We start from the raw sequence: 15,199 nt of genomic DNA, 5'->3' as shown, positions 1-15,199 counted from the left end.
ACTAATTGCAATTAAATAATCTACAATTATGAAAATAAATTAATTTTTATTTACATATTTTACAATATATATATTAGAAATTGGAAAATATAATTAGATTTTTTAATGATGTATTTTCACAAATATGCACTCTTCAAGCTATTATTACACACTGTGAGCATTACTATTTTTTTGGCGGAAAGCAACCCTCTGACATTTACTGTCACGCATTAATGCAACCGTGTTCGACGCCGCCATTTATATTTTCGTTTCGGGATTTCGTGTCAAATTTTTGATTGGAAAAAGTAAACGCGATCTAATATAAAGAAATTGTTGCAGAGGAGGTTTGCAAAGCAATCTCATATTGTAAAGTGCAACAAATACGGATAGTGTGATTTTGTTACAGTGAAAATATCAAAATAAGTGAAAATATGGCAAATGTGCGGGACAGCGACACTTCATTGTGGCTGCATAACAAACTCGGCACTTCGAACGATTCGTGGATAAGTGGGTCGATATGCTCACAACTTAACAAGGAAGTGCTGCGCAACATAAAGGAGTGTTTTCCGGATTTGCAGACTCAAGTGAAACTGAAATTATTGCTAAGTTTTTTCCATATACCACGTCGGTTGGTAGAAGAGGTGCGTAAATACTGCTGATACGGCTGCATTGCTGTCAGAAAATAAACGCGTTGATTGGTTGGAAGGGCTAGCGGGCGGTGTAAATTATGAAAACCTAAGATAGATCACACATTAAAAGTACACCCATGTAAATGAACATATGCGCGCACAAGAGCATACGAATACTTAATGTTTAGCATTTTATGATTGTAGTTGTGCTTGCTTTGATGACATCGCTCCATGTCTGCTGAACGCCAGTGCCTCGTCATTGTTTTCTTGTACAATTTTGTTGACTTTATATAGTATAGTGTCTCAATTTTAAAACACGATCAATTCATATTAATATTACAAATATTCATTTGCTTCTAGTATTAGTTCATGGTGATTCTATTACCATTAAAAATTTTCCCGCCACTTGGCTCGTTGTTAAACTTAGCAAGTGTTGCGGCAAGTGTATCCGCACTATGAAAGTACCACCACATGTGTATATGTGAAGATGTGCGTATTTATAAACATGTGTGGGTTTGAAAATAGCTTTGATATGGAAATTTGGCTGTCAGAATTTATAGTGTTTTTAAGTTAAAATAGTTAAAATCATGTTGTAGAAGTTAATAAAAATATATATTTGTATCTTTTCAAATTATAGTGGAAAGTTGAATTAGAGGAAGTAATTGAAGTGGCAGGTTTGGATTCGGAGCTGTGGGTCTCAATGTTGGCGGAAACCATGAAAACTTTTCCAGCGACAAGCTCGCTTAATACAGAAATCTCAGAATATGAAGATACGCGACCTATATTCACTGATATGGTTAATGACTTACGGAAATTAGTCAGTAAGCACAGCGATCTAGGCATGCTTCCATTAGAATGTTTATATTTAAACAAAAATGCCTTGGTCTCAGTGGTAAGTGGGTAAACGCTTCTTATACAAACTATTTATAAATGTTTCATAATTTACATGCATTCTTGTTTATACGAATAGGTGGGACAGCAGCCAAATCCCGTGAAGCATTTTACCATAAAACGAAAGCCTAAAAGTGCCAACTTACGAACTGAACTTCTTCATAAATCAGCAGACGCACAATCCTCCTTAAAAAAATCTTCTGCTCCAACAATACCATTACGATCACGTGGTATGCCACGTAAAATGACGGATACCACACCGCTGAAAGGTATTCCGTCGAGAGTGCCTTCTTTGGGTTTTCGAACGCCTAATGTATCTGGCGCACCACAACGTCCAAACCTAAGTCGCACACCAGCGGGTCGAAAGGACGGTGGAATAAAATTGATCGAACTTTCGGAACAACCCTTGGGTTATGCTGCGGCCAAGAAACGTAAACGAGAACAACAATTAGAAGAACAACAAAAGAAACAAGAACAGAAACAGATAGCAACGGCAGCTGCAGCAGAAAACACATCACCATTAGCTACATCACCAACACAGACAAGTGGTTCTAGCAATGCTGTGGGGGTCGCCACTACACCTTCGGCTACCACAACTGTCGAAATCAAGACAGAGGCAGGAGCCAGCTTAAATACAAGTAGTTCCATAGATGATATGTTAACGGATAGTAAAGACAATGTGTTGACTACTAAGATTGAGCCATCGACACCGGAATACGCTCAATCATTAAGCTATACCCAACAAACCTCGCCCAAGTTGGTAGAGAGCAAACCACAAATTAAATCAATTGAAATACCATCCACATGTGTAGCCAACTCAATTTTGACATCCGCATCTACTGCCACAATTGCAACACCAACGAAAGTGAGCAGCATGTCCACACAAACACAAACGCAAATTCGAACACCGACACAAACGCAAGTTAATAACAATAGTAATAATTTGAATCACAGCCACAAACGAATTAAACAAGAGATTGAAATTAAGAGTGAAGAGATTTTAATGCCACCTAATATTAAAGTGGAAAAGATCGAACCACAAACGCAGCCTACATTGTTGGCACAGCAACTCCCTCAGACGCCGACTCGTTTGCAGCAGCGAATAATTATACAACAGCAAAAAACACCACAACAACAGCCCTTACAAGCACAAAAACAGCCAATGCAACAGCAGGCCACACAGCATGTGCTTATACGTGCCGCACCACAACAACAAAAACAAACGATTAGCGGTTTAACATTGAGCGGCAGCGGAACAACCGTGACTAGGCAAAAAATCAATACAACCACCACATCGCCAACTAATGCCAATACAATGATAAAAATGGAAAAGTTAGATATAAAACCAATAACGACAAAGAGTCCTGTATCCAACACCACCATGTCGACCAATATTTACACCCAACAGCAGTTGCGACAGACCAACAATCCATTGGCGAATTTGCCAAATAATATTTCGGTAAAAATAACATCGACTAAATCACCGAAAGCTCAGTCAATACCTCAGCAAAGCGCTCATCAGCAGCAGCAACAGCAGCAACAACAACAACAACCAATATTAATTAACAGCTCAACACCCGTGATAATTTCGTCAGCAGCACCTGTTTCAAGACCGGTAAGTTTTTAATTTGTCATTTCTTGTTTGTTGCGAAGAATGTCACATTTGTAAATAATTACAGAAACAACTTGTTTCGTCTGGCACGTCGACAACAACAACGGCACAATCCATTAAGTCTATGCCGCTGAGTCAGCTAAAGACTGCCGCTAACAGTGGACCTGTTATTATATCGCAGACAATCATACAACCAGCTAAGCGTACAGCTAACTCATCTACAAACCTTCAAACGCATCAACAACAACAACATACTCATATACAGCAATCTACTATACAGCAGTCAGTTAGCACATCTGCCACACCGACACAATACATCTTGACGACGTCAGCAACACAACCACAACAGCAGCAACAACAACAACTACAAACCGCTACAATGCCGACACTGACTTCCTTCGCTCGGCCAACTCAACAGAACACCACTACCTTATACCAAACCGCCGCATCGGCGAACTCGCAAACACCCACGAAGATTCTCTTGAAAAGTTCACCGTCAGGTGTGATGATGACACCGGTACGCCATCAACAAACAACGAACACAAGTAGTGGAAATCCACCGCCTCTTATAGCGACTTCAACAACGCAACAACACCAACAACAGCCTACTTTATTGAATATTCAAAATGTACAACTGCCCAATCGTCCAGTCACCATACAGCCAGCCTCTCAAGCAGCCCAACAACAACATATGCAAGCGCAATTGCAGCAACAACAGCCACAACATACGATCGTCTCAAATACGAGCGCCACGCAACAACCAAAACTAACACAAGTACTCGTGCAATCCACGAATCCAGCTGGTGTTGGTGGCTCCGTAGGCAACGTGGGTGGCGTGAATGTGGCTAATGCGAATGCAAATATGAAGAACAAGACGATCATATTGACACAGAAGGGTGTTATATTGCGTAATATTGGGGGCGACATGTATCAGCAGATACCCATAAGCAATATGAGCGGCTTGCAAGGGCTAAATACTAGCGCCGGTACTACGCTAATGACCACAACCACCGGTGGACCACCAAGTCTGATGAAGACCACACCAGCTGGTGTGCAGACAGCACAAACAATACAACTACAGCAACAAAGTGGAAATCAAGCGAAACAACAACAACAACACATACCAACATTAATACCCACAAATACGCTGTCATCACAACACATGATCGTGCAGCAGCCGACACAAACGAACCTCATTAATGCGGTAAGTAATGCCATAAGCCTATACACAAGCTTTGCTAGATTTACAATATATGATATAAATGTCAATTATATTCCGTATGCAGCCTACCCAGCAGACCATAATTAGACCGGTTATATCAAATGTGCAGGGCAATAGTTTGACAACATTGCCACAAGGTCTAACGCTAATCCAGCGTCCTGGTCAACAACCGCAATTTGTGCAGGTGCAGACTGCCAACAACTCCACGGGTGTGGGACAGCAGCAGCAGACGCAAATACAGCGCACCATAATAACCCAGCCGACGGCGCAGCAGCAACAACAAATGCGGCCACAACAGATCGTACTGCAGCACAAGACGCAGCCGCAACAACGAATTATTACGAGCGCACAAACGGCGAGCGGCCAGCCGCAGCAGATACAAATTCAGCAAGGCGCCTCAACGGCGAACATGCCGCGCGCCACACACATCGTGCAGGTGACACAGCAGGCACAGCAACAGCAACAACAGCCACAGGCGCAACAGGCACCCCAGCGCAAAGGACTCTCATTATCGGTAAGCATACACTTGTCTTTGCAGTTTTGGCTTAATCGAGTGCTTATTAACCGCTGTGTCTGTTTTACAGAACGAGCATGTCCATAAAGCGCACGAAATGTTCCGCAAGGCGAATCGCGTTTCACGTCCGGACAAGGCGCTCATATTGGGCTTCATGGCGGGCATGCGTGAAAATCCACGCCCCAACTCGGAGAATGTCATAGTTATAAAATTGGGTGAAACTGAGGTAAAGTCAAGTTTATTATTTTTGCTGTGCATACATATCATATAAACTCTAATATATAACTCTTTATCGTAGGAGAAAGTGCAGCAAGAGGATGGCAGCACAGCACTTTGTTTGGTTGAGTCGCATATACGGTTGGATTACAACACCGGCGAGTGGAAGACATTCCAAAATTATCGACGTCTCGATCAAAGCGTGCAAGGACAAAGTGTGGACGGCAGCGCAAACGGTGGCCCTGGTGGAGCTGGCGGCGTTATGCAAGCACAGAATTCCGTTGTTATTTAAAGGAAGTGCGCGTCAAACTACTAGCTGTTGTCGTTGTTGTAACAGCATATAGATCAACCTCAATCATCGGAGCCAACTGCGTGTCTTTGTGCATGCGCCGCGCAATATAGTGACTGCGCTACATTTTGCTTGGTCAAAGTTGCTGCGTGCGCGTGTGAAAATGGCATTGAAGAAGACGGTTAACTCCATAAAGGGCAACAATATATTATGTGAAAGAAATGTGAAAGCAAAACTAATAACTCGTGACGTGTGCAGCTGTGTGCCGAGTTAAAAGCAAAGCGTACATAAACCTTAGTCAGCGCAGCATTTATACAGGCATAAGTTCAAACCAAATCGCTTAGTAGATGCAAATTACTAAACATTATTTGTGTTATATATTCCTGATGATTTGATGCCGAAATTTACAAATTTCATCTCGTTTTGTATTTATACCAGTCTGCATACATCTATACTTAAGTAACGGTTTGTGTATACACCACTACATGCAATGCATCTTACGTCGTATGCGCTTAAGAGTTCGTAGCCGAATTTGAAAAACGACGAAATCGGCGTAATTTAAAATATCTTTTCTTTTAGTTATAATGATTACTAAAATTGAATTCGAAAAAAATACTGCAAACAAGGTTATATAAAGAATAAGAAATAATGGCACCGAGTGTAATTTTAGGCAATAAAATTAATCTTTTTTTTAAATGGACTTATTGCAATGGCTTTTTCCGTTTCTTACGCAGCTAGCCAGCCAGCCGTTAACTTTCAGACCAAATTGTATTCTTAAAAAAAAAATGCAGAAATGCAAAACTGAAGAGTAAAAAAGTTGGCGCTGGCGACATCTATAATCTTATATTGATTATTTTCAACTGATTCACACTACCTACGTATAGTACATATACATAAATATATGTACATATATATAATATATATATACTTAGCTGTACAAAAGGATGTATTGTAGTTTAACTGTTTAATAATGCGTAAAGTGTACTAATATTTAGTTGTATTATCTATCAACCAGCACCCACTAATCGCCGATGTATGTATACACACACACACGCATACAGAAACACACACGCCTATCGCTAATTTTCAAAATGTTGGGCATATATGGTAAATACTTAGGTATTTGAGTGAAATTGCGTTAAAATGTTGCTACATAGAGCTGAATAATTTGTATTTAAAATAAATAAATAATTAATAATAATGATAATTTTTTTTAGCGTACAATATTATATTATAAATTCGAGAAACAAAAACTAATATAACCGCTTAAGCCGTGGGTATAAATACCGTTAATACTATGTAATAATGATTATGATATAAATATGTATTAGTTGAGAATTTGAATTGTATACATATGTAGTTATAGAGATATATGAATTTGGAAATGAAATTAAGATATACAAATAAACTACACACATACATTACTATTATGGCTTAATGTTAAAATATAAAAAAATGCTCCTGATAATTGTTTGTTTGTTCATTTCCTTTTATTTCAATGCAATTTAGTATTTGTTATGTTTTGTTTTGTAATCATCACATCACAATCACTTTGTGAGTAACCCTGGTCAAATTATATCACATCCACACTTGATGATATCGCACGAACACTAGATGACATCACATGATCAAATCATGTTGTTGTGGTTGTTGTAGCGGAAGAATTCTGCAGAGTTGAAAGTCCTTGGCCGTTCCGATTACATAGACATGTGACAGTCGTGAAAACGGGATGAAATCACGTCACATCACATCACCTAATCACGACACGATCACTTTGTGAATCAATAAAATCACCTACGGTCTAAATTATATCACACAAACACTTTCTGACATCATGTGATGTAACCATCAAGTCACATTCACGGTCATATACCAATATTCAGGTTCGGTAGTATATATAAAATATTATGACGCTAGACGTCATTTTCATACAGTTTTCAGCATTTGAGATAGAGGGGACCTTGTGTGATATTTCGAAAAAATAAAACTTTTTATTCTGGCATATATTGAAAGTATATACCTGCAAAAATAACATACTAAAATTTTAAATGAATATTGCCACAGAGTATAGTAGTTTTGTTCACCTAACGCTTGCTTTTATCACCTAAAACTAATCTAGATAGATATACATAAATAGATGAAGAGGCGTAATCGAATCACTGCTACTCCCATAAAACGCACGCACTAAATAAAGATATAAAATTGTAATTTGGCACAGGAGATCGTAGTAGCAAGGGGTAACGATCTACTAAAAATTAAAAAAAAAAAAAATGGTGTAGGCCCCGCCCTCTAAGAGATTTATTGTACATATCTTCTAAACCATTTAAGCCATTATAAACAAATTCGCTCAGGACAAATACCTTCAGCACCTCTACCGACACTGTAAAATTGGATGAAATCGGATATAACGGTTCTGTTAAAAACAACTAAAAGCGCGATAAATCAATAAATACATACGAGAAAACATAAAATTTTATATCCGAAATCAGAGGAGACAAATTTTCAAACTTCCGTCTGACTTTATACTGCAAATATCGTTCAATATATCTTTTTTTCTGTTCATAAAATGTTGATATTGGGTTCCATACTATCCTTATCTGTCACATAAATAATATATGATTTTCAAACATCCGGTTGGCTTTATACCGTACATATAATGACTTTCGTTATTCTAACAGACCCTGTGCTGAACATGTCGTTCAGTGTATGTCTTGAATATATCTGAGCAATGTCAGACAATTACTGCCCCCAATATACCCTACAAGTGTATAATGGTTTCCGACTTCTCACCTATCTCTAAACGGTTGCTCAAAATGTGTGATATTTAAATAAATTTAAGTGGAGAAGCTTTTTTTTTTAAACTATGCGGCTTAGCGCTGAATATAAATGGAATTGGCTTAGACCTTGATCCAAACCTCATATCCTTAATTCGGTTGAGTTTGTGTCAAATATATCTTATCAGATGATGATTTTAATATACTTTTTGCTGACGGGAAGTAAAATATAGATATAAAACTAATTTAATCTATGACCACTAGTATAAGCTAATAAGATACAAATTTGATTGTAAACCATTCAGTTTCGTCGAACAATCAATGTTGGATAACTTTCCAACATTTTTTGAAATGAAATTTTGCGAGCACCTGAAAGAATTTCCCGGGCTTTGATTCTTGCAAGTTGCTAAAGTATAAAATCTTCGGTTACACCCGAACTTAGACCTTCCTTATTTGTTTGAGTTAAAACCTTTAAAAATGTAACCGTCAATGGTCAATGTTTTTTTTATATTTGATTATTTTTCTCGAAACATCATTTTATCCACGGAAAAGGCCGGAATCATTACAGCAGTGGCGGACCGCGCGTTACTTGAAAAATGTTTAGTTTTTTCTTCAAAAATTTTACTGTGTATTCTCAAAATATGTATAAATATACCCTTAAAATTTAAAACAATTGATAAAGTTTTTTTTAAGTAAGCCATAACTGTAGAGACTGAGGGAAAGTATCGAAATGTAAACATAAACAAAAGTAGGAGAAAGTCTCGTTAGCGGAATCTCATATATAACTTCATTGAGTCCAAAAGTTTACACCCGTATTAAGTACGGCTACTAGCGCGAGTATAATACTTGTAGCCGCTAGACATCATTATACTAAAATTTTTAAAATTGTCTATCGGCTAGCAATCACAGACAACTGAGTGCCAGTCGCCATTTTTTATTGCAGTACTTTGTGAGTTTTGGACTTTGAATTCATGGAATACCTTTACAAAATATGTACCTACGTATATATAGTTTATTTTTTTTTTTTTAATTTAAGAATGTTTTCAATTGAATAATTCTCCAAACAAGTTTTACAATTTTGAATGAAGCTCAGTTCGTTTTAGTTGATTAGGCTCAATCTATGTGAAAACGCTTGAAGGTTAGCTCGATGAGATGGAGTAATTCTATTGCCATTCTATAATAATATGATGAGTAAACCTCTAGGATGCGTCGTCCCAATATATATAGGCTCCCCATTTGTATAAAGAAGCAGCATTCGGATGCAATTAAATAAACAGGTAATCATTTTTCTACGGTTTTCTTTATTAAACTTTTGTTTTTATTTTATATCATTATATAATAAGCTTAAATATATAAATATGGATGATTTTTTATTTTTGTTCAACAGGTACATGCTAAATGAAAACTCTATGTTCGAGAGTTGTCAACTATAATAATGGTATGTATGTATAAAATACAATTTTTATATAACAAATAAAATAATACTATATACAATTGTGAAAACGCACACCGATAATTAATTGCTTAATGCTAAACTCGATTTCCATATCAACGAATCAGGTGAGAGTGCAAAAGGCGACTTCCAGTGTGGGTTGCAAAGCTACTAATACTCGTAATTTACAACTACACGAAGATCAGTTTTAACGCAAGTACTTGTGTGGTAGAAGGTCACTACGTAAATACTGATTATTTAAATCAAGAATTATTGAAAATTTTCGAAATCACTAACAAAATGTATTAATATGGTAACAATGATGCTCTGCTCCACACTTCAGTCGGTCACTTCGCGCCAATGGACAATGGCACGTTGCGAATCGGGCGCTTTTCTAAAGGGTATAGTGCCATCGTTGTACACATATTTATTGACCTGGTAGTCCAGCAATGTTTTGTACTGATAGACATCGTTGCCCAATTGCTAAAAAAGTTAGTGAAACCAATGCACACCGTTAAATACAATTTATATTGAAATCGTATTGAAAACAAGGAAGGCTTTTATCTATTTATTTTACCTGCGTTAAGGGACTGGTATTGGTTGTTAAAATGCCAGCGAATTGCTTTTCTTTGGCAACGCGCAGCACTTCATTTTCCATGAAATGCATGCAGGCAATATTCTCTTGTGGATTTAAATCGGAGCTGGTGCCCATCATGAATGAGTGTAGTATTTGGTTGAGTCCTTTAGGCAGTTGATTGTCTCTTTTTTTAAAAAAATAAAAATTATAAAAAAGAGTTTTTAAAATCGATCTTCGAATTTCCAAAGTTATGAGTAAAAATTAATTTTTTCTCTAAATTTCCTATATGTTTACTAATTGAAGTACTTGCTACTTACCGTATAGGACCTTCAACGAACTCCAAAAACTCGAAAACAATAATCAATTTCGATTTAACCTCAACCTCTGGCTCAGCGCGTGCGTCAAAATTCAACGCGGTACCAATAATACGATCCGTGCGCTTATCACGCACCACCAAACTTAGATTCTTTTCTACCAAAGCGTCCCATATTTCCTATTAAACAGATAAAATATTAATTAATGTTATCGAAATGCCTATTTAGGTGTATAGTACAAGTAGCCGTGAATAAAAGCAATTACAATAAATGCTTACATTGATGAGATCGCTATAATCATTTGGGAAAATGTCTGGTTTCAGCCATTGCTCCAGATCCGCCTTGCCATAGAAGCTGTCGACGATGATGCTATGTAAAAGAGTAGATAAAAGCATTTGATCACACCACCTCAAATCCTTTCTACATTTCGCATTACTTACTCAATCACATGCTGCTTGTGTGCATGGCTAAGCGGTTCAGCGATCATGTCGAGATGTGGTGCAGCATTTGACCAGTCCTCGATCGTTGCATTCGAATTGCGGTTATGTACCATTTTCTCCAATATTTCACCCAAATCTTTAGCCGCAATAAATTCAGATATGCCAACATTGTAGCCCTTCTCCCGCAGTAAAGAAACTGTATAAATTGAATTCAATGAATTTCCGCCCAATTCATAAAAGTTGCTGCGCGGCGAAAGAGTAGTGCGTGTCGAGCGCCCGATCACACCACCCACGGTCTCAAAGAGTTCTCTGGCTATGTGCTTGATATCTTTGGGCACGAGACTATAATCGTAGTCCAGTACAATGCTGGAATCACCTTCGTTATTATTTGCCGTCTCATAGGTTTTTAGTAGTGCCTGCCGATCAACTTTACCATTGACAAGGTAGGGCACCTTATCAATTAGAACCACTTGTGGTGTCATATATTCAGCAAGTTTGTCCCTTAATTTCGCTTCAATTTGCATTTCGCTCAGTAGTGGTGAATCGTCGCGTAGTTTTACGAAAGCCAGAATTGTTTGATCAATTTTGCCAGCATGATAGCACAATACGATCGCCTTATAGACGAACGGTAATTCTAAAACGTTTTTTTCAACTTCGGCAAGATCGACACGATGACCACGAATTTTTATTTGCGAGTCAGTACGTCCTTCATACATCACATTGCCGTCACGTAAGGAGCCGTAATCGCCGGTGCGATAGAGACGTGAGTATTCTGTGTGAAAAAAAAACGTTTGCTATTTTTTATACGTGTTTGAGTGACTTTGAACTTACTAAATTCCACAGCCAAAGGGTTTTCCACGAACTTTTCTGGATCTCTACCGTTTACATAACCTTCGGCAAGATTGAGACCCGAAACGAAAATTTCACCAATTTCTCCTTGTTTGACTGGTCGGAAATCCCCGTCAAGCAAATAGATCACCGTATTTGAAAGTGGAATGCCTGTGAGAATATACATGTTATTTTGTGCAGTAGAAGTGAGAATTGGAATATTATTATTAGGCCTCTATGGGAACGTTAACTTACCAATCGGCACATGATCGAAGTAGCTCAACTGTTTCTTGCTTTCACAAGCAAAATACGTGACATCGCCCATCACTTCGGTGGATCCATAAAAATTGTATAGCGTATGTATGCCCTCGGAAAAATAATCAAAAAAACTCGCAGCCAAAGCTACCGGTAATGGTTCACCGGAACAAATCCAAATCTTCAAATTATACAGAAGACGGTCGCGTTGCAACATTTTGAATTTAGTGTTGCCATCATTCAACTTTAAAAACATCAAAATCGAACGCAAAAGTGTCGGCACCAAAACTAAACGACGTATTTTGTATTTTTCCAGCAAATCCACTAAACGCTCCGGATCTTTAGTTATCGACTTTGGCACAACCAAAATGGAAAGACCACACATCAGCGGTCCCCACAACTCCGATACCGAGTCAACAAAGGTGAGTGCGGTCTTGAAAACGCTCACTGTTTCAGTCGGCGCATAGGGAAATGTATGCCATTGCCATTGCAGACGGTTTAAGATTATTTCGTGTGGCAGACGCACACCTTTCGGTATCCCAGTGCTGCCTGATGTGTAAAGCACGATGGCCAAATGATTAGTACCGTCGGCAACCATATCGGCTGGCATCAAATTAGCATTACTTAATTCGGCCGAACGATGGAAGAGCTCAGAGCTGCTGATGGTCGGTGTACCGTTAAAGCGTTGTCGATCGATATTGTCGTCGCACAGCACGATAACGGGACGTGATTCCTGCAATATGTGTTGTATGCGATTATTCGGAAAGGTTGGATCTATTGGTAGATAAGCGGCACCGGCTTTCCAAATCGAGAGTAATGTATTGACAAGCACATCGGACGGCTCCATGCATACCGCCACAATATAATCACCATCAGTGTTGGGCTGCAAGCAATTGCGTTTTATATCGGCTACTAGCAGATGTGCACATTGATTGGCGCGCTGATTCAGCTGCTTGTAGGTGCATTTCGTGGACTCGGAGGCAATGGAGCTGCCATTGTTGTGCGTTATAAGCGCGCTCTTGTGTGAGTAATGCAAAAGATTGGATTCGAAAATGCGATGCAATGGACGCGGTGTAATGTCCTGTTGTTGACCTTTCACAATTGACAGTTTCGGTATAGAGCCCATTATTAAGACTGGAAATATTTGAAGTAGAAAAGAAATATCTAAATTAATGTTTTCGTTCATAACCTAATGCTCATATTTTTCTATTACTAATTAATTAAGAGGATATTATTATGAAGTTGGAAGCAGATATAAAATACTATTGTACCTATTTTAAATTATGAATTATGTTTTTCATCATATCAAGTTCCTCTAACCTATGTTATAGGTGCAAGATTAAATTTAATCCGCTTTACATTAGCTTGATCAGTATGTCGTCCGATGACACGGTACGTCATATGACCGGTACTAAAACTACTGCCAAAAACTTTATACGTTTCCTAACAACTAAAGGGTCCTAACATGTTTACATTTCCTTACTGGAGGAAGATAGTGGAAAGTAATAGCGTTGAAGTGATTTGCTGCAAAACACTGCTGCAAATTTACTTCGAATGTAAATGTTGAGCTGTATGTTGCAGAATTTTATAAGCTGTGAGTTACACGTGATCGTAGAGAGGCCATGTCATCTCCAGAGAATAACTGTTTGATGTAAATTTTAGCGTAGTGACACAACCTTCTTTGAGAATGTTGGCGCAAACTCTTTCTTGCGCAATTCTGCGTGAAACAGAACCATGATATACAAGTATGCTTGGATATGGCTGGAAATTGTGATCCTACAGTTTTGGCGATGTCATCGACCGACTCGTAGCTTAGATTTAAGGCCGATAGACTTTTTCAAAAGCTGCTGCGACGAGCCAGAGTTAAGAGAATAATCTATTGATGATTCATGACCATAAATAACGTTAACAAACGCTTGAAAACGGTAAAATTAAGTTCTGTCTGTTCGAAGCACAAAAAAAAAGCACAAATATTCACTTCGACTGCAACAAAGCTATAATACCTCTATAGGACTCTGGTTTATACAGACCGACAGTCACGTTTCTTAAGTATGTATATATATATAACTCATAGGATCTTCGACGTTTCCTTCTGGGTGTTACAAACTTCATGGTAAACAAAATATACCCTGTTCAAAGTATAAAAAAGGAAATAGCCGAACAATCTGTTATCTGTCAATGTCTAGAAAACCATTATATGGGCTACCACATATTTCACTTTTATTGAAAGAGTAAATGAAACTAAAATTAATAATCAAGGAAATTTTATGAAAATATTCTAAATTCATTCCTTTTTCTTTCAGAATCCTGTAGAGGCAACTAGAAGAAGATATCTCCCACATAAATTATTATCATTTTCTAATTTCCTACATTTTAATACTGTAATTTGGAGTGGAATTTGGGAGGTTATATTATATACATAATGTGCTAATTTTCTATTTCATAAAAAAAAAGATTAATTCAAGGAGCCATAATAAATAGTAATTATAAGAAATACTGTACTGAGTTTCCGTTCTTCATCAGATTAAATCCATGCTTAATTTTATACTCTTGCAACATGTTGCTACAAAGTACCTTTAATAGTTATGTTCACCTAACGGTGGTTTGTATCACCCAAAATTGATCGAGTTAGATGTAGTGTTATATATACATAAGACTGCTTTTTTTTTAACGTTTTTTTTTGTCGATCCCATGGGGAAATTTTGTTGGAAATACCAAAAAAAAAATCCCCTAAAAATTTGGGATTTTAATATTAAGTACTAGACCTAGGCCTGTAAAGATTTCCCATATAAAATACACGTAAAACTTGATTTTTTTTCTTCTTAATTTTATAACTCAGCGGCAGTTGATGGGATTATCTCACCCGTCATTAGGTATTCCTCAGAATTGAACGCTCTACAAAAGTCTCCATTGCGGTAAAGTTATAACTTAGGTGCAAGTTATAACTTAGGTGCAAGCGGGGTAGTACGGGCCCCAAAACCTAATTTTTCCATGAAATTCGCGTTTTTCTCGTAAACAACACTACGAATTATCTCGTAAACAACACAGCTACAGAAAAATTGTAAATAACAAAATTGTAGGAAATTTAATTTCCTATAAAAAAGTTTTTGGCACCAAATCGATAATATTAATACTCTTTGAGATACAGAGATTTTAAGTCGAAGTGATATGGAATTTTTAGGGATTTCTGAGCTTAATTGTTAAATCATCAGCTTTTTATTATAAAT

At 37.6% G+C, this 15,199-nt stretch overlaps 2 protein-coding genes across 3 annotated transcripts in view; one reads left to right on the top strand and one right to left on the bottom strand.

Moving 5' to 3' along the window:
- The first annotated feature begins 239 nt into the window (after nucleotides 1-239).
- On the top strand, nucleotides 240-6,776 carry Nelf-A (Negative elongation factor A). Its single transcript, XM_014234345.3, has 7 exons — nucleotides 240-620; nucleotides 1,246-1,500; nucleotides 1,579-3,114; nucleotides 3,179-4,315; nucleotides 4,398-4,847; nucleotides 4,918-5,073; nucleotides 5,146-6,776. Exons 1-7 carry the CDS (start codon nucleotides 411-413, stop codon nucleotides 5,353-5,355), a joined length of 3,954 nt encoding a protein of 1,317 aa, XP_014089820.3. The 5' UTR covers nucleotides 240-410; the 3' UTR covers nucleotides 5,356-6,776.
- A 2,631-nt stretch (nucleotides 6,777-9,407) lies between these two features.
- Nucleotides 9,408-15,199, bottom strand: part of e (nonribosomal peptide synthetase ebony) — a 28,398-nt gene continuing 22,606 nt past the window's right edge. For both annotated transcript variants that reach the window (XM_036361327.2, XM_014234267.3), the window contains exons 2-8: nucleotides 11,973-13,106; nucleotides 11,721-11,888; nucleotides 10,890-11,661; nucleotides 10,728-10,818; nucleotides 10,453-10,628; nucleotides 10,136-10,319; nucleotides 9,408-10,041 (exon numbers count right to left, since the gene is read on the bottom strand). In XM_036361327.2, the coding sequence (XP_036217220.2) occupies nucleotides 9,898-10,041; nucleotides 10,136-10,319; nucleotides 10,453-10,628; nucleotides 10,728-10,818; nucleotides 10,890-11,661; nucleotides 11,721-11,888; nucleotides 11,973-13,098 (2,661 nt within the window). In that variant the 5' untranslated portion in view covers nucleotides 13,099-13,106 and the 3' untranslated portion in view covers nucleotides 9,408-9,897. The remainder of the gene's footprint in view (nucleotides 10,042-10,135; nucleotides 10,320-10,452; nucleotides 10,629-10,727; nucleotides 10,819-10,889; nucleotides 11,662-11,720; nucleotides 11,889-11,972; nucleotides 13,107-15,199) is intronic.

The sequence above is a fragment of the Bactrocera oleae genome, chromosome 2 (genome assembly GCF_042242935.1).
Source record: "Bactrocera oleae isolate idBacOlea1 chromosome 2, idBacOlea1, whole genome shotgun sequence".
NCBI classification, from domain to species: Eukaryota; Metazoa; Arthropoda; class Insecta; order Diptera; family Tephritidae; genus Bactrocera; species Bactrocera oleae.
The sequence above is the reverse complement of the archived record's forward strand: the minus strand, read 5'-3'. Positions and strand labels throughout refer to the sequence as shown.

Bases quoted from the DNA above. Each gene is read 5' to 3' on its own strand.
- Nelf-A (XM_014234345.3), top strand. From the start codon at position 411: ATGGCAAATGTGCGGGACAGCGACACTTCATTGTGGCTGCATAACAAA. The intron at 4,316-4,397 runs GTAAGTAATGCC...TTCCGTATGCAG, and splicing joins AAACGAACCTCATTAATGCG to CCTACCCAGCAGACCATAAT. The intron at 5,074-5,145 runs GTAAAGTCAAGT...TCTTTATCGTAG, and splicing joins TAAAATTGGGTGAAACTGAG to GAGAAAGTGCAGCAAGAGGA.